This window comes from Anser brachyrhynchus, assembly GCF_964034855.1.
Source record: "Anser brachyrhynchus genome assembly, chromosome: 20".
Classification (NCBI taxonomy): Eukaryota; Metazoa; Chordata; class Aves; order Anseriformes; family Anatidae; genus Anser; species Anser brachyrhynchus.
The window spans coordinates 3346207-3373186 of NC_137713.1; the positions used below are offsets into that span (position 1 = coordinate 3346207).

General features: G+C 38.7%; 1 protein-coding gene across 8 annotated transcripts in view; it reads right to left on the reverse strand.

Moving 5' to 3' along the window:
- Positions 1-26980, reverse strand: part of BRIP1 (BRCA1 interacting DNA helicase 1) — a 122949-nt gene that overhangs the window by 3862 nt on the left and 92107 nt on the right. For 5 of the 8 annotated variants that reach the window (XR_013941189.1, XR_013941190.1, XR_013941191.1 and 2 more), the window contains 3 exons: positions 5008-8440; positions 3321-3544; positions 2577-2697 (listed from right to left, as the gene is read on the reverse strand). Coding sequence is in view for 1 of the 8 variants with exons in the window: in XM_080563008.1 (XP_080419134.1) it covers positions 13781-13795 (15 nt within the window). In the remaining 7 variants the exon portion in view is untranslated. Of the gene's footprint in view, positions 1-1252; positions 1305-2576; positions 2698-3320; positions 3545-5007; positions 8441-13765; positions 13796-26980 lie in introns of those variants that run through there. The other 3 variants (XR_013941193.1, XR_013941194.1, XM_080563008.1) reach the window with 3 other exon arrangements.

A 26980-nucleotide genomic window follows, 5' to 3' on the forward strand; every position in this document is an offset into this window, starting at 1 on the left:
TTGTTTACACAAAAGAGAAACAAAACACATGGGAATGAGAACAGGAGGAATAGCTACAGTGGGTCAAAAGGCTCTTGTTCCACAGAAAAATACGAAAGGGTAAGAGGTCTGAACAAGTACTCTGCAAGTGCCAGCAAGCTTTTATCTGGTATTTTTTGTTGCCGTTTTCCTTAGTTTTCAGCAAATACTAATCTTTGGCTTTTAGCCATGCATTGTTACAGTTCTGATGAATATTTTCAGTGGGGTTGTATTCACAAAGTGGAGGAGGGGTGCTTTTTTTTTTCTTTTTTTTTTTTTTAGGAGAATTTCATCAAATGGCCATCTTTGTCACCACAATCTACTCGGTCGAGAATGATTTTAACAATTTCAAAGACAAAACTTAACAAACGCAGCTTCTAGCTGGAAGTTTACACTGATAGCAGGAAATAAAGCCAAATTTGTACAAAGCCTCAGACTCAGCCAGCAGGAATGGATGCATCCTTTGACAAACATTTACTAGAGAACAGCATGTGCAGAGAACAGTATGTGCAAAACTACTATTTTTCCTTAACAGCCTCTATCTTACGTAAGGCAGTCAACAATGTATGCTGGAGTTCAGCATTCAGCAGAGAGATGAAAAGGAATATTCATAGATTTTCCTGCCAAAATCGTAAGGCTTAGTCCTGTTTCTGTTGAGGTCGGTAGGAAAACTTTTATAGATTTCAGTATGGCAAGGCCAGGGCCCTGGTCTTCTTTTCAGTGCTGTCAGCCTTGGCTTTGCTGTGTGCAGGCTAGGTATGAAGCACAGCCTATTTGTGTTTGATGGATGACGCAGCCACACTCTGCAAATTATGGTTTAGTCATGCCCAGTGCCTCTGAGCAGCTACTGAGAGAATAATAAAACTTCGAATTTAATATTTGATATTGTATTTAATATCAGCTGTGTATCTAATGCACAGATGAATTGCTCAAAACGTAAGAAGAATAAGTCTTAAACCATTGATTGTCCACACTAAATCCAAGCACTCATTTTAGCCTGAAACTTTAGAGCAGATTTCCCTAGACATGAGGAATCAATCAGGAGACATCCTGGAAAGGTGATGAACTTGCTTTGTGCTTCAGAAGTAATATGAAACAGTCAGCATGCAATGGATACCTAGACTGAAAGCAAAGGTGACAGCTACCGAGCAGCTACGTGCCAGACAAAATGGAAGTGAGGATAGGTAATCAATTCAATTTAAAGTCAAAAATAAAAGTAGACACAATATCTTACCTGCTTAGACATCTTTGGTAAGAATTCAGTCTAAGACTTAGTTATGAGAACACTAAAGATGATCAAAATGAGAAAAACACCAAAGATTTCAGTCATATAAAAATTCTGTTTTAAATGAATCTGCATTCTTCTTTCCCATCCTTCTTAAAACACAATCAATTCAAAGCTTAGAAAGCTCCTCCCTTCCCTCCCTCCCTCAGGCCTTCCCTCTCAGCATTCATCACTATGAAAGAAAGTAGACAGGTTAGAGGCAGGAAAAACTTCCACTGGGATTTCTGCCCAGTGTCACAGAGAAGGACTGGATTTACACTCAGTGTTAAAACTGAGCACATGCCTGTTACACAAATGTTTGGATGTCAAGCAGTTTTTCTACATTGCTTCATCGGGAACGTGCAAGGAGAGAGCGGTTTAACTCTGTATAAACGTCACCCAAGCACTACGAGACTGGAAGGTGTTGGCGCAAGCTGACTGCAGTGCATGAAAAAGCAAGAGGGCAAATCTCAAACAATACAAACACCAGACATTTAGAGTGAGACGAGCGTACGTTGGAATACTGATGTCTTGATGGATTCCCTGACTGTTCTCCCCTGTGTGGCACAGCTTGGCAGCAGCAGAGGCTGCTGCAGCACCAGCCACAACATGACACTGACTCCAAGAGAATGAGGGATGCTTCCAGTCCCCATGGAGAAGCACAAGGAAGAGCCAGTCCTGCGAGCTGTGCTATTGGATCAGGATTCTATTTAAATCTACTTAGAAAAAAAACAGGTGAAGTCACCCAAAGGTGACATATGTTCAGTGATCACAGACTACAGAGCGCTGTTTCTCTTCAAAAGGGAAAACAAGCCTGCTATAACCTCATCTGAAAATGTGGAGGCTGGAAACATTAAATCAAGAACCTGGAAATATAAATACCCTGCAGCTCTTTGAACCCCAAGAAACGAGGACCACACCTGCATGTCCCATACTAGGGCATGCCCCCTAAAGCACAAAGGGACCGCGTGTGCTGTTGCTAGCTCATTCTCCTCTTCACAAATGCTAATCTGAGTTACAGATGCAAAGGAGCCACTACTAAATCCTTGTTCAGACCAACTACTAACACAAATCAACATATGTAAAGCTAAAAATCCTTATTTACTTGTATTCTTACTCTTATCTGTGGTTTTAAAAAGGAAAACGGCCTCAACTGCAGTCTAAGAACTCCAGGGAAGTTCAGGATTTACAAATGCTAATACACTCTGCAATGATTCAGTCTACAGCCATTAGTAGACAACTTAATTTTTGCTTTGCTTCTCTCATGCACAACATGAAAATAATATTTACTCACCTCTGGGAAGCAGTTAATTAGATCGCCTGAAAATCAATGTTCATCCACAAACAGGAAGAGAACAGGAAGTAGGAAGTCAGCAGCCAGGAACGAAATGCAAGGAAAAACGTGAACTTGAAAACTAAAAAGAGAAGAGAAAGGCAGAAAATTAAAAAATAAAACAAAAACCTTCTTCTTGCCAAAGAGCAAAAGCAACTGGCAACATGGATACGAGCTGTCTGAAGATCAGGGTTTTGATGCGGAACACGTGCACTGCTCTCTGCATGCTAAGCAACGCGGCCAACCCGTGTGGAGTTGTGCACAGGACACAAATGAGTGTGAGATGATGAGCTCTACACACGGAGATACCACTCAATGTGGAGTCAGCAACTTTGCTGTTATGTACAGAGGTTTAGGTTGTTCCCCAACTTCACCTGTTTTAACCATTTCTGTCTCATTATATTTAAAGAAATGCAGGTAACCCAGCTACACGTTATATAGCCTGAAAAATAGGTCTCTGAAAAGGTGGAAAAAAAGGAGAAAAGAAGCTGTTATCCTATTTAGGATGGACTAAACATCCCCTCCCTCCAGGATCTCTTAGTACTTCTTTGGTTATGTTTGAATTTTAGATACATGGGCCAGACGTTATCATCACATTGATGCTAATAAAAAAAATCCTATTAATTTCAGAATGACAGAGTATTCTCCTACCACTTACGCTGCATGCCCCTTTCCTGAAAGGCTAATATACTAGTAATTCCTTACTTGGCTCCAATGCTATGATCAGATGTTTCCTTGGAAATATTTTCTTCCTTTGTGCTGTTTCTGCGTGCAGATTGAGATTTGTTGTGTGGCAATGGTTTTCCACAGCCCAGCTTTTTTGTGTCCTTCCCAGTTTTCCTTTGCACAGATCTTGAAGTGCACCAACTCTATGAATCATGCTTTCTTCTAATAAAATACTATCTCAATTCAATGAAAAGGTCAGGTTTCTGTAAAAGAAATTCAGAATGAGCAATAACTACAGTAAAAGTTTTTGTTGTTGTTGTTGTTCTGCATTTTCTTTCTCCTTATTTTTGGGAGGTCAGAGACTCCTTAGAGGACCAGTAGCATTAGGCAAACTGAGCAATTCATTGCGTCGGCAGTATTTTATAGCTTTATTCTCATTTAAGGGATACCTCTTTCTGCTGGAGTCCATTAGCTGAGCAGGGCGAGGGATTGCCTTCTGCTGCCTCCTGGGCATGGCCATCAAGAGCTGGCGCAGCTCTTGGGTCAACAAAATACCTGTCCTCTTACTCCTCTGACCTTTCCCACCCCTGTTCCTAAAGCATACTGACAGGGAGCCCCGAGGCAGCTGCGAAGGGTCAGAGCAGACGGAAAGGAGCAGGGGGCCACTGGGGGCACCGACTTTCCCTGAGCACTGGCCAGGGGGAGCCCAGGTTGTTTCCCCCCTCCGAACCAGAGATCTTTGCACCGGTGCTCGCACACTTAGGAAGCAACGTGCTGCTGAGCCTGCTGTTCTGGCAGCACACGTGGAGGCCTGGAGTCAGGGCTATGGTTTCTGGCTGCCAGTACAGATGCCCTGGTTGCCTGGGCAATAAGCTTTGCCTGTCTCACTGCCTAAACAGGCAAGACCTGAAGATCTTTGGGGTATCGATGACGTCTTTCGTGTGCTGGTGTGATGCCTCACACAGAGGAACCACTGGGAATTACCAGTGTAAAGTGATAATAATGGCTGTCCGCACATTTCATTTAATAGGGTACATTCCTTTTGCAGTGTTACTGAAAATCACTAAAGTACAAATGAAATAAAAACTGTTCTTTTACTTACTGCTAATAGCAGCCAGTCATACTATCCTTGATAGCCACATATAATAACATTCGAGAAATGTTTTAAAATGGCTTGCACCATGGCAAAATACCACACTATAAATGAGACTTCTGGAGATGTTACCTAAATTAGTCTTGTTCGAATGCCTTTGTGATATTTAATCATAATAATAAAAGTCAGAGTGCTTTTACCGTTCCATCAGAAACTGGTCTTATGTGTTTTGCTAGCCCCAGTCTATACTGGCAATGTGGTGTCGTGGTATATAATTTCATAGACACAAAGACACTTCACTAGCATAGCTCTCATTATTAAACAATATATTTTAATTGTCACCACCTTTCTCATATAGACATGGGCCAAATCTATCCTTATTGGCTTCAACTGAGCTACACAAGGGATGAATTTGGCTCAATATATATAAAAATACAGCAAGTCAAGTAATAAAAAGAAATGTTTGGGTTTCTTTTTTTATAGCAGTCAATGCTTTTTGCCATAAGAACACATATGCCTGGCCAGTAAAATCCTGTGATAAAGGACTAAAGTGTTTAAGACTTCATATGCAGAATAGCCCATGGTGTTTAATTACAATAGCAAAAGATGCCATGTTATAAAAGCATTTCTTACCTGGAGAAGGGATCCATGCTCTCCAATGAAGCTTAATTACCCAGGGCATGCTGAGTTTTTCCCTCCTGGCAATAACCTCTAACACCAATAACTCTGCTATTTCTTTTGACATCTGACTAGCTGAATATTGTTAATTTTTGTTCTAATTTCCTTATTTGGATTATAGCCTTCCAGTGTTTTACTTCCGATGAAAGTTTTGAACATTGTAAGAGCTTCATTCCTGGGACATTCCTCTTTCTTTCTCCCACTTTTCCCATTGGAATTTCGCGCTCTCAGCCCTGTTCTGGCACTCCTGCTCCCCCATCTCTTTATGCCTTCCCAGCATACTTGGCTCCAGATGTAGATTTATGCATTTCCCCTCTTCTGATTCTTTTCTGCTCCACTAGAAAGGTTTCAGCTTCATCACAGGCCCAGAATATCCAAATTTCTGCAGCACGAATTTACTTAAAAACATTAAAGAAATTGCCTTGCCAGCCTGTAAGTCCCATGCACTCTGGAGTCCTTTGTTTTACAGCTCTCACACAAACACACAAATCCACACATGGGGCGGTAACGTTCTGAGACGGGCAGTGAAGCTTATGAGGAGTCATTTCTTACTTCTGCAAAAAAAAATCCAACTGATATTATTTTGGGGAAACTGAGTCTTCATTATTTATTAAGTTATATTAGATTTATAGCTCAGATTTGTGCTGAACTTTTATTAATTCATAAGGAGAAGATTCAATTTTTATAGAGAAAACCTGCTTTTTTTGAGGCGGGGAGGAAAGCTCTCCTTGGAAAGCGATGTGATATTGAGCCATGATTTAGAATCATCACCTGCATTATCCTCCTCATCCTCGCGCCTGCATCCTCAGCTTTTGATGAAGTCAATTTCCTGAGTGCATGTGAAAGCCTGTGGCTGCAGCCTGGAACAATCCTACCTCAGTGCTTCCCTTGTGTTGTTGATCCTTTAATTTCCTCCAGCCGACTCCTGCAGGGGACTAGTTCGAAGTTTTATGCTACTCTTTTGGACTAATCATTTACGACTGACTTAAAAAAAAATATCACTTGCATACTGCTACTGCTAGATAGGAGGGTCACTAATTGGGATGTACTTCTAGCCAAATGGCAACACAGGTTTAACAGTAATTCACAGGAACCTAAAAATTGTGCCCAAAGCTTTATAACCAGACCAGTTATTTAGAATCTCATTCAGAAATTATGGTTGCAATCTATAAAATACCTCTGTAGTGCAAGTTTTCACACCTTTAAAAACTCGGCTAGCAGAAAGTCATATAAAACTGATTAATAGAAGAAATCACAATATCAAGGGAAAGATCTCCTATTCTGCCGGGTTATGAAAGTTACACCCAGGACTCTCATCATGTGACCCAGTTCTATGTTAAAAACACAAGATCTGAGAGTTTCTGATATTACAGATCTGAAAGAAAGATTAGAAGTTTAAAAATATGTGCCTTAGGGGTTAGCTGTTGACTAGTGACAGAACAGGAAACAAGATGAAAATACAACAGGGACATACATTAATTTATCCAGGATTATTGACATTAATTTGCAGTAATATGGAGATCAAAACAGTAAGTTTACTATATGAAAAAAGCAATACTCATTAAACACTACTTTTGAGATAAAATTATTAAATTTCAACTTAAAGTTGAGAATCTGATACTCATCTCTTAGATAACTTCCCCGTTACTTTGTTTTATAATGTTAACTCCATTATCACAGATGCACAGCCTTCCAAATACGTTCTTTGTAATTAGTGAGGCTTTATTGAGCTATGCAAATGAGGACTACCATGACAGCAGTGAGCCAGGCTTAAATACACAGATATGAACGGTCAACTAATTCTTATTTTTGTATTTGCATACATCATAGGTGACAAAGTTGTTCTTGATTTTTTTTATTACATTAAAGGATAACTTTATAAAATTTTGATTTATTATACACACCAGCTATCACTAGTAACTACTGTTATTTCTTAAAATCAATACAAGTACATTACTTCAAGTGAAAGCAAAGTCATACTATGTTTTTGAGAACAGAAATGGATTCTGTTGCTATTTCTGGCCGCATCTGTTAGCCTGGCTCAGATTCACTCGTACAGTGTGAGTAAAAGCTAGTAATTCAACCATTTCACACGCTCATGATAAAAACCCGAGATTCAATTAAAAAATTATTCTGGCATACTAAGTTAAATGTCTTCCAAACTACTTTAGGAAACAGAAAGGAGGAGATAGAAAGTCTGAAGCGATCATTTATATGAATGGTTACGTATGGCAGAAACAAAAATCTCAAGCAGCAGCCGATTTATACGCTGCTAATTCCTTCCTTAGACGATCAGACTTAGACTGGTCTGATTTCAGCAGGAAAATCTCTGCATAGAGATCAACACTGGTCTCAAGCATAAGATCCTAATTATTTGAAAGGCATTTGTTTTCATAGCTTTTTTTTTATGTGTCCAAGTCGATGGCATTTTAATGCCTTATTAAATGGTTGTTTTACAGCAGCCCGTCTGTTCAGTCTCTGTGCCCATGTCTGTACTTTGTGCTGCAGGATTTTACCTTTCATGCTAGCCAAAAAATATTTTCCAAATTCCCTATAAAAGTTTTCGATATTTCCTAAGACAAATAGAGTGGTTTTTTTTTACGTACTCTAAAATGACATTGATATGGTAGATATGACATGTATGTCTCTCCAGTTACGGTGTGCTTGCAAAAAAGGTGAAGGTTTGTGTTCATTAAAGGGATACACTGAGCTACCTTGGGCCCAGCTTTATATGATTTTTTTTAATTACATAAGCAAATGCAAATGTTTTCATTTCTGTTTTTCTTTAATTCAGTTTAAAATCCAGCAATACAAAATATGTGAACGTTCCCCTACCATGTTTTTAGCCCAGATGTTGCCATGTGGGTTCTCTAAATGCACAAAAAATAAAAAATGAACCAATTCAAAACCAACCTGAAATAAAATGAAATTGAAGATAAATTTTTGTATCAAATTACCATGAAGTGCACGCAAGGTAAACAAACATTCATATGTGGAAAGGAAGGTAGATTTAAAAATGGTATATTTACTAGCACTCTGACAACAGTCCCAGTGAAATATTTCTGTTAAACGTAACGGTGAAACCTTTGTTTTGTTGAAGGCAAATGGCAGAACCCCCACTGACTTCAGTGGGGCCAGAATTTGTAACCAGGTAGCGTTTTCCCTCCACTCATACACAAAGATCGTACTGCTTCGCCACTTACACCAGAGTATTTTTATGCAGTTAGCATTAAATAGCAAAATACTTATCTGTCTTATTAGTCCTGATGTATACATCTATGGATCAGCAAAATCTTTTAAGATAAAGTATAATCTAAATTGCCTGTTTTCAGTTCTTAGGGTTCTGTAGCAATAAGCAATAATGAACAGACGATGGAAGCAGCCAGACCTACAAAAGAAATAGTATTTTAAAAGTACTGTACTTAGGGGAAAAAAGAGTTGCCTTTATACATAAAGAGCTCTATTCATTAAAAGAAGTTTTTACAAATGTGGTTATTTCAAATAGTCAAAAAGTGTGAAATACACTTAAAATGAGTAAAATTTGTGGGTTTTCCTATGGGTTAAATATGTGCCATACTAATAAAGCTCTCCTCACACCTCTTCCTAACTCATAGTCTTTGGCCTCATTCTGCAAGATGTTTTGAATTGAGGGAGCTCAGCACTTTGCTGGAATTGACCATGGGCTACTAAAGTCCCAGCTCTGCAAAGATTAACGGACTTTAAAAGGATCCAGAAGAAATCATCTATATTTGACGTTCAGCATGGCACACATCGCCGTGTCTTGCAGCAAGCCCATCAAGAACAAGCAAGAGTGAGCTCCATGTGCTTACCTGGGACCTAGCGATTCCACCCCGAGGAACCCATGGAGGACAGGGCACGCTAAGGGAACTGTTACACTGAGTAGCTAAGCAGGCACAATAAAGGTGACATGAGAACGGAGACGAGTCACACAAATCAGAAACACCAACAAACCTCAAACCGTCTCCCCTACAGTCCCCATCAGGTCAACAGCTTACAGACAGAAGACAACCTGCGTTACGTTTCATGAAAGGTTTCCTATGTTGATACAGGTCAGTATTACTGGATATCCTATAGTAACATAGCAGTACTGTTGACTTAGATTCAAGCTCATTCAACAGAGATTTAACAAAGTGATGAAAATCTTTACAGAACTGATTTTCCAGTGTTTGATCCCTCCTGCTGCTTGAAGAAAGCTTTATATAGCTTTCAAATAAAACAACTCCATTAAAATGAGATTATTCATAAGAACCCACTTTGCTAGCTTTTGTCCTTTCAGATTTTAGCTCCCTATTATGTCCAGCAGTGCAGATATCTGTGTTTAAAATAAATGCTCTAAAAACCATGTCCTTATTTGCCTTTACTGCTGTAACTCTGCTGTCACGGTCTGTTGCTGCACGTCAAGGAGACGCTAGGAATGGAACATGACAGCTCCATGATGGTTCAAGCATGGAAAAACAAGACATGCTTTGGAAAGCATGGCTTTATGTGCAATAACTTTAACACTGAATCAGTTTGCTGTAGAAAAAAAGCCCTCAACATTTCACAGTATTTGTTTAATCATAGCAAGACAATTATCAGTCCATTACTTAGTTCACACAGGTGAAAGAAACCATAGCAATATTTTACAGAGAAATATAAAAATATATGTATTTCAACCACATCATATTGTATGTCTTTTATCAAAGTACAGATTTTCTTTACTTCTGTCTAACAGTAGAGAAGGAGAATGTAATGGCAATATACCTCCTTAACACTGACAAATTAACAAAATCCGAATTATTCCTGCATACTTCTGTCAGGAGAAAATAACGAATGACAAAGCCGTGTGTTTCTTCAGTACAGTTCCGCTTATTTACTACCAAAAAGTCTGTTACTGCCACATAACAGGAGAGGATGTCTTTGCCCTCGGCTCCAGCTCCCTGGCCGGGGGAAGGCAGACTTTGAGGACAGCCACTGTGACAACAGGGCACCGTGCCGCTTGTCCCTGCCACCTGCTCCTCCTGCCCTGCCCTGGCAGTGTCAGTAGTGGCCCTGGGACGATGGTCTCCAGACAAAACCACGCACCAGCCTGTTTCAGCCCGTGCAAGCGCGACGTGCCCGCTCCCTGCGCTCAGGAGGCAGTGCGGCCTTCAGGGCCCCGGCAGCCTGCGGAGGCTTTGTCCAAACCATTTATCCTTTTCCAGAGAAACGGCAGTGAAAATGTTCTATAGATTTAACCACTGTCAGATGTTCTCTGAGCGGAATATTAATTTCTCTCCTGAGAACATAAACTTTTTGTTGTAATAAGCCACCATGCTCTCAAGCCCTTTGATTTCCTCTGTCAGTGCTGCTCCCAGCCCGTAAGTGCCAGCATCTGGGCGCAGCCTGAAAGGTGTCTGAAACGTGGGGAGGCGAAAATGGGAGCAGTTACATGCACTTTCTTTAAAAACTGAAAATGTTAAATCACAGCATACCGGCCACTGAAATGGTTTCCTTCTCACCAAACTTATGCAGTGGTTTTACAATATTAGCAAAGCCGCAAATAAACTGTCTGAAATAGCAGAAGCAGTAATCCTTAAGAAAACCAAAACCTTTTACCTGGCTGCCATTGTCTGGAGAGCTGGTCAGGGCTGCCCTGCCTCCATTTTCTTTTTGTCTGTGAAAACCATTCCCTGGCTGGCTGCACACTCATAATTAATTACTTCTGCTTGCAATGATTCACTTGTCTTTGGATTTGATCTCAGGTTGCTGACTTTCAGCATATTACAGACCATTTGCAACTACATCAGTTCCTGTTCAAGTGTTTCACTTTGTACCGAGATATCATCTAGAGATAATGTGGAACAGGCATGCTCTATGATACCTTTTCCCCGTCCTCTGCAGTGCAGCAGGTGTTGTGCCAAAAGACATCTCTTTAAATTGCAGTAGGTCTCGTCCTGCTCTGAAAGCTGCTCCCTCCCCCTTTTCCTGTTACTTGGCTCCACAGGCTCTGGTCGGGCCACCATTTGACTTTAATCAGAATGTGAGTGAGGTCCAAAAACTGTTGAAAGCTCACTTATCCCATCCCAGTTCATTTCCTTGATGCCCAGTAGCACTTCTTACCGCTTTGCTTTTGCTAAACAGAGAGGTGCGGGGTAATGGGTTGGTTTCCCTCAGAATCAATCTGTGGTAGACCACTGTGTGCAGGCTGTATATTTATTGGATCTAGAGAACTGATTTTTAACTGCAAAAAAACTTTTAGGGAATCTGAACAGTATGCCAAAGCTGTGATCGTGGCACAGCCGTGCTTTCTTTATCCTTGTTAACACCAGTACTAACAGCAGCGGCGACTCTAACCTCAGCAGAGGCTCGCGGTTCCAGCATAGTCTGGAAGTACGGAGTCGACCTTTGTACCTGGCATCGATCTCTCAGCCGTTGTATTTTCACAGTGAGTTCCTTGTGCTAGATGGGATAAAGCTAGAGCAAGTATACCTACCTACGCCTCCACAGGCTGCAAGGAGATCCCCTGAGAACATGCTGCTGCTCTGCATTTAAATTAATTCAGAATTTAAATTTCTTAGTGCCAGAGAAAATTAACCTCTTCTTCAAACCCGCAAGGGCACTAGCAGCTAAGACTTCTGCAAAGGCATGACCCTTAAAATAAGATTTCTATCACTCTACCTTTACTTGGGTGAAAACGTACTGCAACAAGTAACTGCTGTACTAGTTTGCTGCTGTACCAGGAAAATCTGCACACTGCAAATCAGTTATCTGCAGATGCTATGCTTCACCCGGGCCACATAACTCAAGAAAATTTCCAGAGATTTAATTCATAAGACAATATTTCCAGCAGGTATTACCATGTTACTAGCCATAATGAAATCTAAATCCTTTCTTAGCTTATCCATCATTTCAGTCAGATTTCTTGCTCTGAAGCAGAGGACTAATTTTCAAAACCAATTTTCCCACTTTTTGGACGTGTCGTGTCTCCCAGCAGTCACTGTCTCTGCTTGCCGCTAATTTATCCTTTTTCAGCCTGTCTAGTCCAATAACTTCAGTTTAAGAAATGGTACTTTATTCTATTCATTTCACAGATCCTAATATACATTCAAAAAGTAAACTGACCAAATCTAGAGAAAAGCTATAAGCTTTATCCTCATTCCTTTGGAGCTCAGCACTTTCAGCTTCATGTCTTCACATTTCCTGAACTGATTGAAGAACTTTCCCTAGACATTTCTGAGGCTCTGTCCTGGCCAGCCTCAGAGCAGCTTTTATGGCCAATTTTTTCATAAGTCTAATATTTAACTGAACTACTTCCTTTAATTTTTCCACAGCTGCCAATTTTCCTTGTTTTACAAACCAAGATTATCACTTTTCCTAATTGTACAGTAAGGCCAGGGATCAGATTAGGATCGCCCCTTTTCATCATTCATTTTATAAACAGTACTTGAGTTACAGGATTTGGCTGCTAGGAGCCCCCGTTTCTGTCCATCTTTCCAGTCATTCACCGGGGCCGTGATTTGAACAGACCAGATGTGCTCCTTATGAAACCCATAGTTCAGAAGAAGAAGTTTTTATATTTTCTGAGCTGATCTATCTGTAAATTTCAAATTACAAGTACTTTTCCTCCTAATTTACCATTCATTGGCTGACAATCTTTTGTTAAGCTAGGTGCTTCAAATGTGACCTATGGACTTCAAATATGACCTAAGATTCTGTCATTTCATTCTTTCATTTCTTTCAAAACCCGGTATTTTAGCTTCATATGAGCAGGTAAGTTACAGGCTGGTCAAAACTTTCCTGCTTTCTACTGTCTTCTGGTAAACTTTCCGGGTGAGAGCAGCCAGATTGCCGGTCAAGTCAGTGACCTTGTCAGTTCATTGTAGTTTTGCAGCCAGCCTTACCATCTGGCCAGAGAGTTGTGTAGGTGGCCCTCGTTTCTGAAGAGGACTTCTAGACATTTCAGACTCTTGTTGTAGTTACATCTGCCCATCTTTGATTTCTGCAAGCCCTACATAAAACAAGGTACTTGGGGGGGGGGGGGGGGGTGTTAAAAAAAAAAAAAGGAAAAGGAAAAAAAAAGAAGCACCAACATTTCAGATACTGGTGTTTAAAAACACTGTCTGGATGTTCTGAATTAATATTGTGTTAGAAGTCGCCAAATGGCTGTATGCCAAGATTCAACCCAAGGTGTATTTTTATGGCAAAGCTATAAACCCACAAAATAAGTGGTTTATAATGGAAATTCTGACACACTTTTAATATTAAGAGCAGAAATACACTGGATGTGGCAAGTAAGTATTTGACAGCTGCGGTACTCACTTGTCGGCTGTTCTGCCCTAACAAGTCCCTTTTGATGGTGGGATTCCTCCTTTATCTTGTTCTGCTTCAGCCACGTGGTTTTGGGGCAGATGGGCTGAGCCATGCTTTGTGTTCATTCCGGAGCCTCTCGGTACCCTCTTTCTGGGTGATTACAATGAAAAGCAACAGCTGGGATTCACCAAGTACTGAAGTCTGCAGTGTTCTGAAGCTCGTGGCAAGGACTCAGCTCCGCACAGAGAGCAGGTTTCATCAGCCAAGGGACAGGAAGTTTCCTCTGCCATTGATCCCTTCGAGTGGCACTTCTCGCACAGTGACAAGGTATCGTGGCTGGGAAGAGCTGCAAGACTGAGCAGGTGGGCACTGCTTTCAACTTGAAAGCCACAGGCAGAAACCATCCTTGGAAGCTTGTTGATGCTACGGTTATGGATCAGCCCATGCACAACTGGAGAAAGGAGCCACCTTGAGCAATATGTTGGACAATCTACCAGTTTACATAGGCACAAAGATTATTGATCTGCTGTGAATGCAATAATAAGGAAATGGCAGTTGTGGGGGTAAAGGACTAAAAATAATTTCAGAAGGCTGAAACATCATACAAATAAATCCTATACCTAACTTGAGATATTATAACCCTGATCTGGAGGAAAAAAAAGACAGGACAGTTTTACTCACAGGTGAATGCTCTAACTAGTCACCTATATTAGAAGCCTCCCACTGACATCATTTAGAACACACGTATATTTAACAAGGGAAAGTAGGAGGGGAAAGCGTGAAAAAACAGAACCATTTTTTGTCAGAAACATCTAAGATGAGAGTGTTCAAAACAGCCATCCAAATGGTATGTGCTGGCTCTGTATCTGATCTGTCCGTATGGCACGTTTTAAACCTGAGATTTCCAAATACAGATAGGGGGTTATGGATGTCTTTCCCATCCCAAGCTTCTTGATTTGCAGTCACGTTCTTCAGGAAAACCAAGAAAGAAATTAACTAATCTGTGACTGTCAGAATAGAGTTTGAAACACACGCATATACACACACATACACATCTTGAACTTATTTCATACTTCACACACAAGTTGGAGAGAAAAGATTTTGACTCAAAGTGAATGAAACCTAAACAGCTGACAAACAAACAAAGGATGATGGATTAAACTTTCCAAGTAGCATGCAAGCCTCCTCCGCTATAAAATTAAGTTTCCTACTCTTAATGCGTAGATTAACTGCAACAGCAAATAATAATGCAGAAAGCTTTTTCTTTTAAATAAAAAATGAGAGGAAATGAAAACCAAATTACACATTACTTAAAAATAATATCTGGAGATGAAATAAAACATTTGTGACTATGAACCAAGATTCATACCCTTACTTCCAACATCTTCCATTAACACCCCTAGGAAATTTAACACAATTAAATTAATGTCCTAAAGGGTACGCTGGATCGAGGGAAGCAGAGCCTGGGGCATACTAAGTGGCTGCAGTCTTTGAAAGAGTCTAAAGCTTAAAGACACAAGAAAATTTTACTTACATCTTGAGGATATTATTCATGAACTTACATTAGCTTAGTTTGGTAGATTCTGCGAGCATTTATAGAATGCCTAGAAATTAAAGCTCAAAAAAGGGCATTGTTTCATTTCAAATCACAAGCAGGCTGCTTGTCTCAGATTTGAAAGCCTTTGTGATTCTCTACAGAACTTCCTGTAAAAACAAAATTCTGCATAATGATTTAAGACAGGAGTGAAACCGTATTGATCAAAACACAAAGTTGAATACAAGTCAAGAATTGGATGGAAGCTGATGGCAAGACAGTATATGAACACTTCTTAAAAAGGATATATCTGGACACATCAATAATCATGCAATTAGAAGTTTTTTAAGGGCTGCAAATTCATAAGAAAGTCAATGCTTATACAGCCTTGTGCTTTTCATGCTGGACCAATTGGTAGAGTTAGCTAAACTGCCTATGGTCTACAACAGACAAGAAACATCTCGGTGGTTATGTGCTCCAGCATTTCTCTGTGGAATTACACCTGGTATGTGAGACAAATGCACTGGCTTCGACTTGAATTAGATCATTAGTACAGATACACACCTTTCACCAGGTATGACTGATGCTATTTTTAAATGCAGTACAAACTCTGCTGTTGCTACTTTATTAAGTCTACTTAGTCTACATGTCTTTCAAGTCTGCATATCTACATACCTTTTGAGCTAATCCTTTCAGTGGCTCGTTTCATGTTGATAGGTAGATAAATAGACAGCCAGACAGATAAGGGAAAGATAAGGGAAAGAACTGCTGTATTTTTAATATTCTGGTAACGGAGGTTATGTTCAGGCCAACTTCTGTCATGCAATGGGACTACAAGGTCCTGACTCCTGCCTTCATATCTTTTCTGAACAAATGGTACCTATTATGTTTTTGGCTATTTACTTCAGTAAGCTTTTTGGGTGCCCTAAGCATATACACACATGCACGATTAAACATGAACATTCATTTTTTAAAAATATAAAATCAGTTCTGATGCAACCTGATGAGCTGAAGGAAAGTATCAATGTGTGGGGAAAGAGCCTTTGGCAAGACAGTTTATTTTTCTTTCTGTGGAGATCAGACTTTTCTTTATGATTAGTCTCATATGTTTCTTGCTGGTTACTTAGGTTAATTTTGTAAAATATAAATTAATGTTTATGTAAGTCAAATCTCTCTATTTAGATGCTATTGAAATGGAGCCCCAGCATGGGTACATGCCCAGCTGTGCCTCGCAAATGAGGAAAAGGAAGGAGATTGACAGCAGCTCTTGTTGCTCCACAGACCAGCTCTGCAAATCTACATCAGCCACAGTGCTTTCTTTGGACCAGCCTTCCTCCTTTTATTAGCTCTTTGCTGCTTTCCTGGGTAAGAAAATCAATGGAAATTTGATTTATTTATTTTTTTTAATATTTGTTTTGGTGTAACGGAAAGATAACCCAGGAAAAGTAATTCAGGCAGAACTCTCACAACTGAAAAATAAGATTTAAAAACAAATTAAGAGTTTTGTTGGTTGTAGTTTCTGTGGAAGAAACAGAAACTAACAGGCCCCTTTCTGGGTGCAATGATGCTCGGGAGCCTTGAAGGTCTAAGTATTTACTTCTGACACTATTTAAGTGAACACATTTTTCTTAAATAGTGTTAACTATTAGACTATTAGATTTAAAGAAAGGTATGCAATTTTCACCATCAAGATGTAAAAGGCTTAACAACCTAGCAGACCCCCTACAGTCCAAGCAACACAAGAGCCAGAGTATTTCTGCTACGATATGGGAGCAGGATGTGGAAAGTTGGAAGGTCACTGGAAAAAGCATGTGCCATAGGACCTGCATTTTGGAATCATCAGGGAAAAACTGAGGGATGCAGACCATGAGTCCGAATGCAACCCCAAGCAGAGGGAACAGCAGGAATTCTAAAATCACTCAGAAAAAAAGATAAATCTGTTTCTCAGGTCCTGTCTAGACTATGAAAAGATGGGTTCTGTCCCGCACTGCCAGGGCTGGAGAGGATGTGGTCAGCTGGGTGCATTTGATCATGTATGCGGTTGGACTGCACCAAACTGAAATCATTTTGCAGAACCAGTGTTCTCTGAAAATATTACTCTAACCCTAGCAGCAGTCTTGCTGGGCAGACAATGTCAACCTGCCAAATATAAAAAATGAGGTTTTGTTAAGCTACTTGTTATTAGCTGCTCAAACCTCGACTGCAGCTGAATGAAGAAACCCCAGCATTCCCACGACGAACACATGGCTTAAGCAAAATATGGGAGGTCCTTTCCTCGGAGAAGATCACCAGCCTAGGAATAATTGTTAAAATAAATACTTGAAAACTTGGCTCTCTCGCTTAACCTACACAAAAAGGAACAGTTAAGTCCATAAGCCAAAATTTCTGACTAACTTTTAAAAAGTATTTCTCCTTTGAAACAGCTAAGCAGCATACTTTGATCTTTCTATGTGAAACAGTCTTTCAGAGTAATCATAGTCAATGTCCAGTCTCATTTTAAAGTATAATTTGTGGCTTTAATATTTACAAGGTTATTTTGAGGAAAAGTGAAAAATATAATTAATTTAGTATTGTTTAGCTCTGGTTTGAAGTCACAGATGTTATAAATTGAAGATAACATACTCAAATTTTGAAATCTTTTGAAATTTTCAGTTGTGTATGGGACCAAATTTCTTCCTTCACAAGGCTCCAGTGTTCCCAGACTGAACTCAAGTTAATTTCAGGATGATTCAGTTTCTACCTGACATTAGAAGACAGAAACCATCTAACAGTAAATTCTGGATCATGTGAAGGATTATTTTGCTTTCCGAGTAATATTTTCCTAGAAGTATATATAATATAAACCACTATGGTAGGGGAATATTTATATATGAGTTATTTCCATACAAAAAGAAAATTATTAAGAAATAAAGCACACAACCTTCTTATATGAATGTACCACTACTGAACCACATATATAGGGCTGTCTGAAAAGGAGAAGCCTGGGATAAAGGCTGGGGTACGTGGCAGGAGAGACTATTGGAGCATAGATTAATGGAAAATGAAGAGCATGGAAGATGTTCATCGACTCTAGTGCAAAGCACAGCAACAGTTTAAACACAGATCAATACAAATAAAAGCTTATATTGACAGAAATCTTACCTAATGTAACACACAGTTTTATATTTAGTAACACACAAAAAAATAAAAAGCACTGGCTCAATCCTGCAAACTCTTTAATGCGAGTATCTACAGTCTCTCATTTTCTTGTTTTACTTGTGATTGTTTATATAAGCTTAGATAAACTGTATTACCTTCTGTTGCCTTAGAAATAACATTTCTAATATTTTGACAGTGTAAGTCATGCAATACTGCTTGTGCAAACAAGGACTGGACAAGAGGGTGGCAGCATCTTTTTTTTTTTTTTTGGAAGAGCTTTAATGCATGTCCTCCAAGCTGACACGTGCTTCCTAGATGAGAAAATGCAACATTCCTTCATGCACAAATTTTAGTTGTAATAGTTTAGTTGTTTAGTTTCATGCACAGTATTTTAGTTGTAATGAATTCATCCGATCCAGTTTTGAAACAGAAATAAATGCAGAAGATTACATCTTCAGAACCCAGAAAGGAAAACAGCTCACGTGCCCTATGAGCTATTGTTACCAGAGGGTGAGTTTTCGCTAAAGGCACCAACAAAATTAAAAATAGGTGGCAAAGAGAGAACTGATTAAATGCTTACAAAAAGTAACATCCACTATCTCCACTCCTTTCCAACAGACATCCCCATCTGGAATTTATTTTTAGGATGCTCATTCCTTCTCACAGGTTCAATGCTACCCGTTTCACACCATTTAACTATTGAAAGCTCTTGCAATTCCGAGCCAGAGAAGCCAGAGCCCAGTGTATTTCACAGTGATGTAGCTAATGTGTCAGACTTGTAAAATAGCTCTTAGTGGTAGACCTCCATTTAGAGAAAGACGGAAACTAGCTTTAAATACTTAAGGCTTTAATATCTAGTCCATTACGCTGCAGCAAGGTCTTGTAAAGAGTCAATTATGGGATACTTCTGATTTGATCCACATGCAAGGGAAATCCGCTTCTTTACCTTTAAACCTCTGTAGTAAGTGTCCTGTTTAAATAATTAGTGACACTTTTTCTTTGATCAAATTGATTCACATTGTTATTCTTTTATGTTAATTTAAAACTTAATCCATGTAAAATCCAAGACAGATCTTAATCCATCACTCAGAGAGCTTTTACAAAAAGGCACTATCATGAGATTTTCCAGAAAACACGACAAGTTAAAGACAGTAGTGAACTAGCCTGAAATGTTCTCCCCCCCACACACCGCTTCTGAAAACCTGTGAATCGCCAATGAAGTCAAAACTAGTAGCATGGGTAAGCAGTGAGACAATTCAGAAATAATTCTGAGTGGAGACAAAACTAGCAGCCTCTACAGGACAAAACCTATTCTCCAGCATATTTAATGACGAAGCCAAAAGCTCAGCGTTTCCTGCCATTAAAAGTCTGTTAATCATGGGAAATATTTTAAAGTAAACTGCAGCTACTTTAACTTATATTCTTGCTTTCTACTCAGAGCTTAGTTGTCCAGGTTACAGGGAAGTTAACAGCAATGAAGTTGGAAGGGGCTTCAGGCCAGACACAACTAGTTAAGGTGCTCAGGCAGTAGAGTAGGTAGAAGGAAAAATCCTCTCAATATTTATAATTTCATGCCCGTGCCATTGTCTTTCTTAAGATATTTCTGTAAATAAGAGGCTGGTAATAAAGTTAACCGTACAAGTAGATAAATATTTAAGTTTTGTCCAAGCCCATAAACTCAATAGACCATGCAAATTCTTTACTTGTTGTATATATTCAAATAATTTGCTTGAGTATCTCTACAGTGAAGTAAAAAATAATTACAATCTTAATTGAACATGAGCTGACCATTTCTGGATAGCAGTTACATTTTACTACAACATTTCAGATACTTGCATGTTTTCCAATAATATATTTTTAAAAAAATAATGCTTCCAGCCAGCAGCACTGCCCTTTATTTACAAAGGAGGCACAGGAACTGCTTTGCTAAAATCCTGCCGTATGTTTCTTCAAAAGGCTTGATGGAGGAATATTTACACCCTCCAAGTGTTTTTCTCAAATGTTACTACAACACTGCAAAAGAAATAATAACAGATAATATTTCACGATAATTAAAAAAAATATTTAAGGAAAACAAGATGACCATTTTGTTTAACTGCATGACAAAATCCTCAAGTAAAATTGTTTCATAAAATGACTAATGGAATGTAATTACTGTAAAATTTCCACTTGAGCATGAACAGCTGGGTCTTGAGGACCTCTGCTGTTCAGACTGTGCACTGTGCACCTCACTGTACAACTATGTCCAGAATATCATCTGTACTCAATAGCTAAAGTGAAGAACTTTGCCTCACCTTTAGCATTACTCTGGATGTCACAGTCAAATTTGAAAAACTATTTCACTTAGTATGATAACCTTGGCACTTGTGAGAGAGTCTCTCTCGGTCATCCACCATTTATGAAGTCAGAGACTACTGTGAACATTTAAATAGCCACTATTCCAATTCACATGCTTAAATTTGTATACTGATGATGAAACTTGGAGATCCGTGCATATTTTCCTTTCACCATTTCAAATAGAGTAGAATAAGAAGAAACTCACAAATAATGTTGGAGAGATCATAGCACCAAAGATATGGCAAATGCAATCTGGCGTGCTCTACACTGATACAACAAAGTGAAGATGAAATCTTTACAGAGTTCCTTTTTCACAGGAATATTCTCCATCTTGTTGGACGATAGCAAATCAGAACAATTAACACTCAGAAGCTTGAGACAACAGCAGCAGCCCAACGAGGCTGTCTCGATACAGCCAGGTGGCTCGAATGGCACAGGAACTCTGACTACGACCCGGCCAGCTCGCTCTGTCACTGGCCACAAATGCCAGTCCCTCTCGTGTACAAAGGAGGAATATTTCAGTTAGGGTTACAAATGCAAATGAGAAAAAGAATGCATTGTCACTAAAGAGGCACTTTCAGGGAGGATCAGAAAGGTGTTTTAGTCTGCCCCTTAGGTTTTGGGAAAAGCACCCTCGCTGTAATAATCTGAGCATTGCACGTACAGCACTCACACACAACCTACTGACTTGCACGTGCTACGTGCACATAAAAGCTGCTGAGATGTATTGTAATCTTAGGCTACTAATTGGCTTTTACTAAGGAATAGTTTTTGTTTTTCTGGAAAATTTGGACAGTAAAAATTTGCCCCAGAAGCACTATCTGGCTTTTGAACATCAGTTGAAGAAAGCCTGCACAGACAGAGCACAGGCACCGCTCTCGCTCCACCCGCGGTGTCCTGCCCTTGACAAGTACTCCCCTTTTAGAGGTATTAAATCTTGGCAACATCCATCGGAGTTCCCACTTAAGCTGAAGTAAGTACATGTACAGAAGGGCTCTGTCAACATATCTGAGTGGAAAGATGTTTGGATTAACTAAGAAAACCTATTCCAAATCTCAGATAATAAAATGTCCTCCTAAATCCTAATTGCAACTTTCATCTTGTGTCTCAGACCTTGCCACCAGCTGATGTGCCGATACAGATCAAGTGTTTAGTTTGATAAATGCGGCTTACTAGGGTCTTGGTATTGCTGACTGACAGAGTAGCTGAATAGGATCCAGGCTTCTAAAGGTGATTATCTGCCTAAAGAAGGAAGAAGATGAGCACAGGACAACCTTGTTTGTCATTTTGCGCACTTAATCAGACAAAGCTCATAATACTAAGAGCTCCTCTATACCATCAAAAATAAAACAAAAGCAGCTTGCAAATAAATTACACTACCATTTTACAGGGGGGAAATCCATATGAATGCATTGGATAATTTTATTTTAGTTGCTATTTTCCAGAACTTATAATGGGAAAATATGATTATATTTATTCCCCAAAAGTCTTTCCTTAGAGTACTGAATTTGGAGCTTATCGCAGCCAGATTTTGCTGTACAACACACATAAAGCAACATTCTTATTTTAAACAGTATATCAAGGTAGAAAGTTACTACATAAGACCTGTTCTTCTAGTTTAATTTGCTATCTTATTCTTGGATTATTCTTGGTTCTGCTTTAGGGTTAATATAACATCTACATTTGTGTTACAAACTTCTTTTTATTATAGAGAAATTTTATTATATTTAATTCACATTTCTTTAACCAAGAACTTGCATTAAATTGATTTAATACCACTAAAAATTCAAATTGAGTATTAAAAGCAGACAATCAAAATACATCCAAATAAGCAGCACTTTCAGTGTGGGGTATTCCACCATTTAAATGAAAAATAAAAACAAAACCCCAAACCTGAATAAGCAATAAAGATTCCTAAGTAGCAGTGCTTTAATACTAGAACATCAAAAAGAATGGAGTCAAAGTCTCAGCTGAAACACATTCAATACAGAAAAAAAAGTAAACAGAACTGCCAATATCTTGTTTTTGTCATTAGTATTAAAACTTAACAGCCACTGAATCCCTATTTTGTATTGAAAGGTCCCAGTCTTCACTTGTATATCCCATACAGCAATTATGACCATTGATGGCTTAAATAACACGAATTTCCAAAGCAAAGGCCATTTAACCTAAATATTTAGTTTGTGAGTAGACTCATTGACATCAGAAAGAGCTCAGTCTTGAAACGTCCAGCACTGACACTCAAAACTGCACTTTTTGGCTGCTGAGTGGTATCAGAATAAACATATTTTAGTTAAAACTTTCAAAATTTTACTATGTATTATTGGCAGCATCATTTATTACTATTAATTTCATAGCTAAAGACTTGGATTATCAATTCTGTCAATCCAAGCAATTTCCAACCACACCTAATTCTACATCTAAATCATTACAGGGATAAAGCTGTTATACTTGTAATGGTATTTGTCCTACTTTGAACATTACAAAACTGTTTTATCTAATCCTTTAGGAAACACCATAATGAGGCTCATCTAATGGCTTCTACTAGTTAGGAAGGCAAACTAAAAGATTTAGCTCCTCAGTCTGTCTCTAAATCTTCTAAGTGAAAGATGATTTACAGTTAAGCTATGAAAAATGCGACCACTCAAGTCTGGAAAGTCTCAATCTGATTTCAACAAACTTAAATCATGACAGAAGATTGTGTCTCACTAACTATAGATTTGCTTACCTAGGGAATCAGCATCTGTTGTGAAACATTCATTAAGTTATAAAAGGTTTATAGACTTGTCCAAGCTTCTATTGGGAAAAAAAGTTGGATTTTTACTGAAAACACTTATCTGAAATGTTAAGTACATAGTTTGTGTTTGATACCTGAAAAAATGTTTTTCTGCCCCTTGTCATAAAAAAGTCATAAAAGCAAAAATATAAATAATTACTGTGAGAAAAAAACCCACACAGCATGATCTCAATACCTTAAGACAAATATTAATAGAAATTAATAGAGAAAGTGGGGTTCTTTTTGATTTTGGGAAGCTAAATACCCATCGTTTTTGAATTACCTGATCTCCAGAGCATCTAGAGAACAAAAGAGGATAGTACAGACCTTACAGAAGCCATAAGACATTTATAAAGGCAATACCAAGTTTTGCTTAGAACTTACATATTTAACAGCTAATGGTTTCAGATCATGCAAATCATGAGGTGAGAAGGGGAATGGAACCTATGTAATTATATTAAAATATAGATTATTTGTACCAAGCTTTTGAAGGCTGATGCCTGCCTTTCATATAGGTAGAGACCCATGCTCAATCACACCCTAGTACCAGCTCCACCCCTACTAATGTGTATGATTCCCTACTGAGCACTCAGATAGGTTGGAGTTTGCCGTACAACCACTGCACCCAACACTACCCAGTTAAAATAGCAATGACCTTTCACTATTAACAAAACTCCGGTTCCAGAAAGGAACCTCATGGAGCTAACCTCACTAGAGGTCCTTCACTACTGGTTCTGCACTGCAACTCCTTCTGAACTACTGGTTCTCCCTGAGCCCTGCATAGCTCATCACCTCAAGCAGATGAAGCAAAACGTGTCACGGAAGGGTAGGAGTTTCCTGTTGTAATATCTACCTGTAAAACAAAGTAAATGACGGTCCAGACCTAGTAAGTACCATAGCCCTAAGCAAAAAGAGAAGAGAAAATATATAGTTGCAAATTAAGTTATTTTTACTTTCATAAAATCTCTTGTGGGTCCTCCAGAAATGCAGTAAAAATTGCACATTAAAACCCACAATTAGGTATGAGGGACTGAAGTAACACCATTGCCAATGAATTCAGGTTTTGATGAGAAGCTATGAAAACAAATACATGAGAGAGGTGATGGCTGTCATTCCAAGATGCCACTATACTATAGGGCAATATAGTAATATCTGCAATATTTTTTTGTTCCAGAAGAGTTGGCTTTAGATACGAACATTTAAGTAAAACAGCTGAGGGAATACACAACCTACATCTCTGAAAGTAAATTTGGGCTTGATCCTAAAAACCATTCCTAATTAGTGTCAAAGAGAACTATTTCCTTGCAAAAATATTCTTCTCTCTTAAGAAGAAAGTTCTGTACATTAAATGGGAATTTTATTACTAGTTTGATGGCCAGACACTAATCACCTAGCTATATAAGCAAGCTGGCTATGGCTGAAATAAAAGAGAAAGAAAGGGCTAAAAGGAAAAGCAGAATATCAGAATGGAAACTTTAAAAAGTTTTAGAACACAGGTGACTGCATATCCAATGCATTTCTCTGTAAAACCACTAAAAGTGTTTGTAATAGCCATAAGTTCATCTTTCAACATATTAGAATTAAAATTAAAGATTAAAATATACAAGTTAAGTACCACAGGTTAACATGCCTGTTGTGCTCCCCAAAACATATTCCAAGAGAAATCTGGGAAAGAAAATGCTTTCACAAACTGTTCAAAGGGCTAAGCTTTGTGCAGCGTTGAGTGGTTTTCAGTTTGAATAGCAATATAAGCACACCTGCTGAAACATTATTCTCCAGTTAATGTTTACTTGGGGAATAAGAGTTTGGTTTTCAGAGTTTCTTGGTATGACACCATTGAAAGCATAATTTGAAAAGGTTATTTCATTAGTACCTTTTCAATGATCTGCATTTGACTGTTGATCTGTTACGTGCTTTTGTCTGTTGTTCCCGTGTGCTTATCCAAAGTCTTTGTTATTAGACATGCTATTCATGAAACCTGTGAAAAGTTTAGTACAACTAGTGATCAAATGAAAGCATTTCTAAGAACACGGTAACTTTTGTGGCAGTGGGTGTAACCTAAAATTGGAAGCTCTTCAGCTTTATGTGCTATTACTTCAGCACATTGATATTGTAACTAAATTCTATATAAAATCTTTATCATACATTAAAAAGTCCTTCAAAACTGAAGGCTTTATAAAATTGAGATATTATTTACTTTCAATGCAGTGCTGACAATAACAGTACAATATGATGTATGACTAAGGCAGATCAAAATGAACACCTGAAACATTCCATGAAAGCTGTGAATTGCTTACTTATTCTAAAGAATACATTAGTTTGCTTTGAACTTCCCTCTGCTGTGAATGACGACTGCGAAGAATATGAAAAAAATATTGGAGAGAGAGCAAACAATTCATTTTCTAGCTTTCAGCTCCATTGTCCTGTATGCCTGCATTTTCCCCTCACCCTCGCATTAGGAAGAACTCAAGTACTACCGAGAAGTTTCCTTATAGATGGCCATGAAAAGGTTGGATTCGTGATTGCACTCATATCACAGCACTGTCAATCTATCCACAGGACGCATCAAGTAATTTGTATTTATTTTATAAATATTTCTATACTTATTCAAATTTTTAGGAAAAAAGCACTCTGAGAAATGGTAGACAGTGTTGATGTACTCAGTAATGACTCCGAGCCAAAACAAGGTAAAATTACTGTCGAATAACATACACGGGAGTTACCTGTGTGTTTGTCAAAGAAACTCACTTTTTTCTTTCCTAACTCTAATACAAATTCATTCACACATTCTCGCAAAAAGGAATTTAGTTAAAGGCAAATATGCCAGCCTGACAGCTCTGGAGAAAGAAACACTGTACTTAAACACAGAGCAACGTGAACTGAAATCAGTATGTACATCTCAATCAGAAAGGCCGTTCAATTGTGTTCACACTGCAGCGGCCTCAGGAAGATAAGAAATCATGTCATTGACATGAAACCTTGCCTATCCCTTGACCAATCCAGTCTGTGGAGGGTTTTCCTTTTCTGTGGTCACTAAGACGACGATGACTGATCTTATCCACACTTGGGTAGTTTTGAGAGACCCCTAGATCACAATTCAAATACAGTAGACATGAATGCGTGAACATGTAACAGACAATTACAACATGTAAGATTTTCACTTTCCACATTTAACTAAGTTTTCACTTGCCTCACAAATACACACAAAGAAACCTGACAGAGTACACACCGCAGCAACCACAGCTCGTCTTCATGAAAGCTGAAGGTGCACGGCTTCCCTAAATTAAAAAGCAGTAGTGCCTATGCATTTAAATCCTACTTATTTCAGGCTAGATTGTATCCTTATTAACTCCTACTCAGCAAAAATACTCATCGCACCTAAAGCAGGCAAAACTTAACGTTTAGCTGAATAAGCATGAGAGTGCATTAGGCTGCATCACCTGCAACTTCATCTCTTTGGCGTTCAAAGAGGAGAATCAGACCTCAATGCTCTGTAATAGTTAAAATAAAAAAAGTCCTATTTGCAAAAAGCAATTCAAGATATACATTTAAAAAATATATATCTCAACAGCATCATTAATATTTAAATTAATATCCTCATAGATATTAATCCTCCATTTAGACATTGGGCTGGCTAAAATAACGCTAGTGCGATGCTGCCACCTGCAGCTGAATGCAGAGTGCTTGCTTCTTTAGCAGCTCAAGGCCAGTACTTGTATTTGAAGCTGTCTATATACGATTTTTAACCTTTAAAATGACGTCTCCCTGGTTGACTTATTCGGAAATTTTATCATCACTTTGCTAAAGGCAGGGTGCGCTATTAATAAACTTTCATTTCTATGCTGACCCAA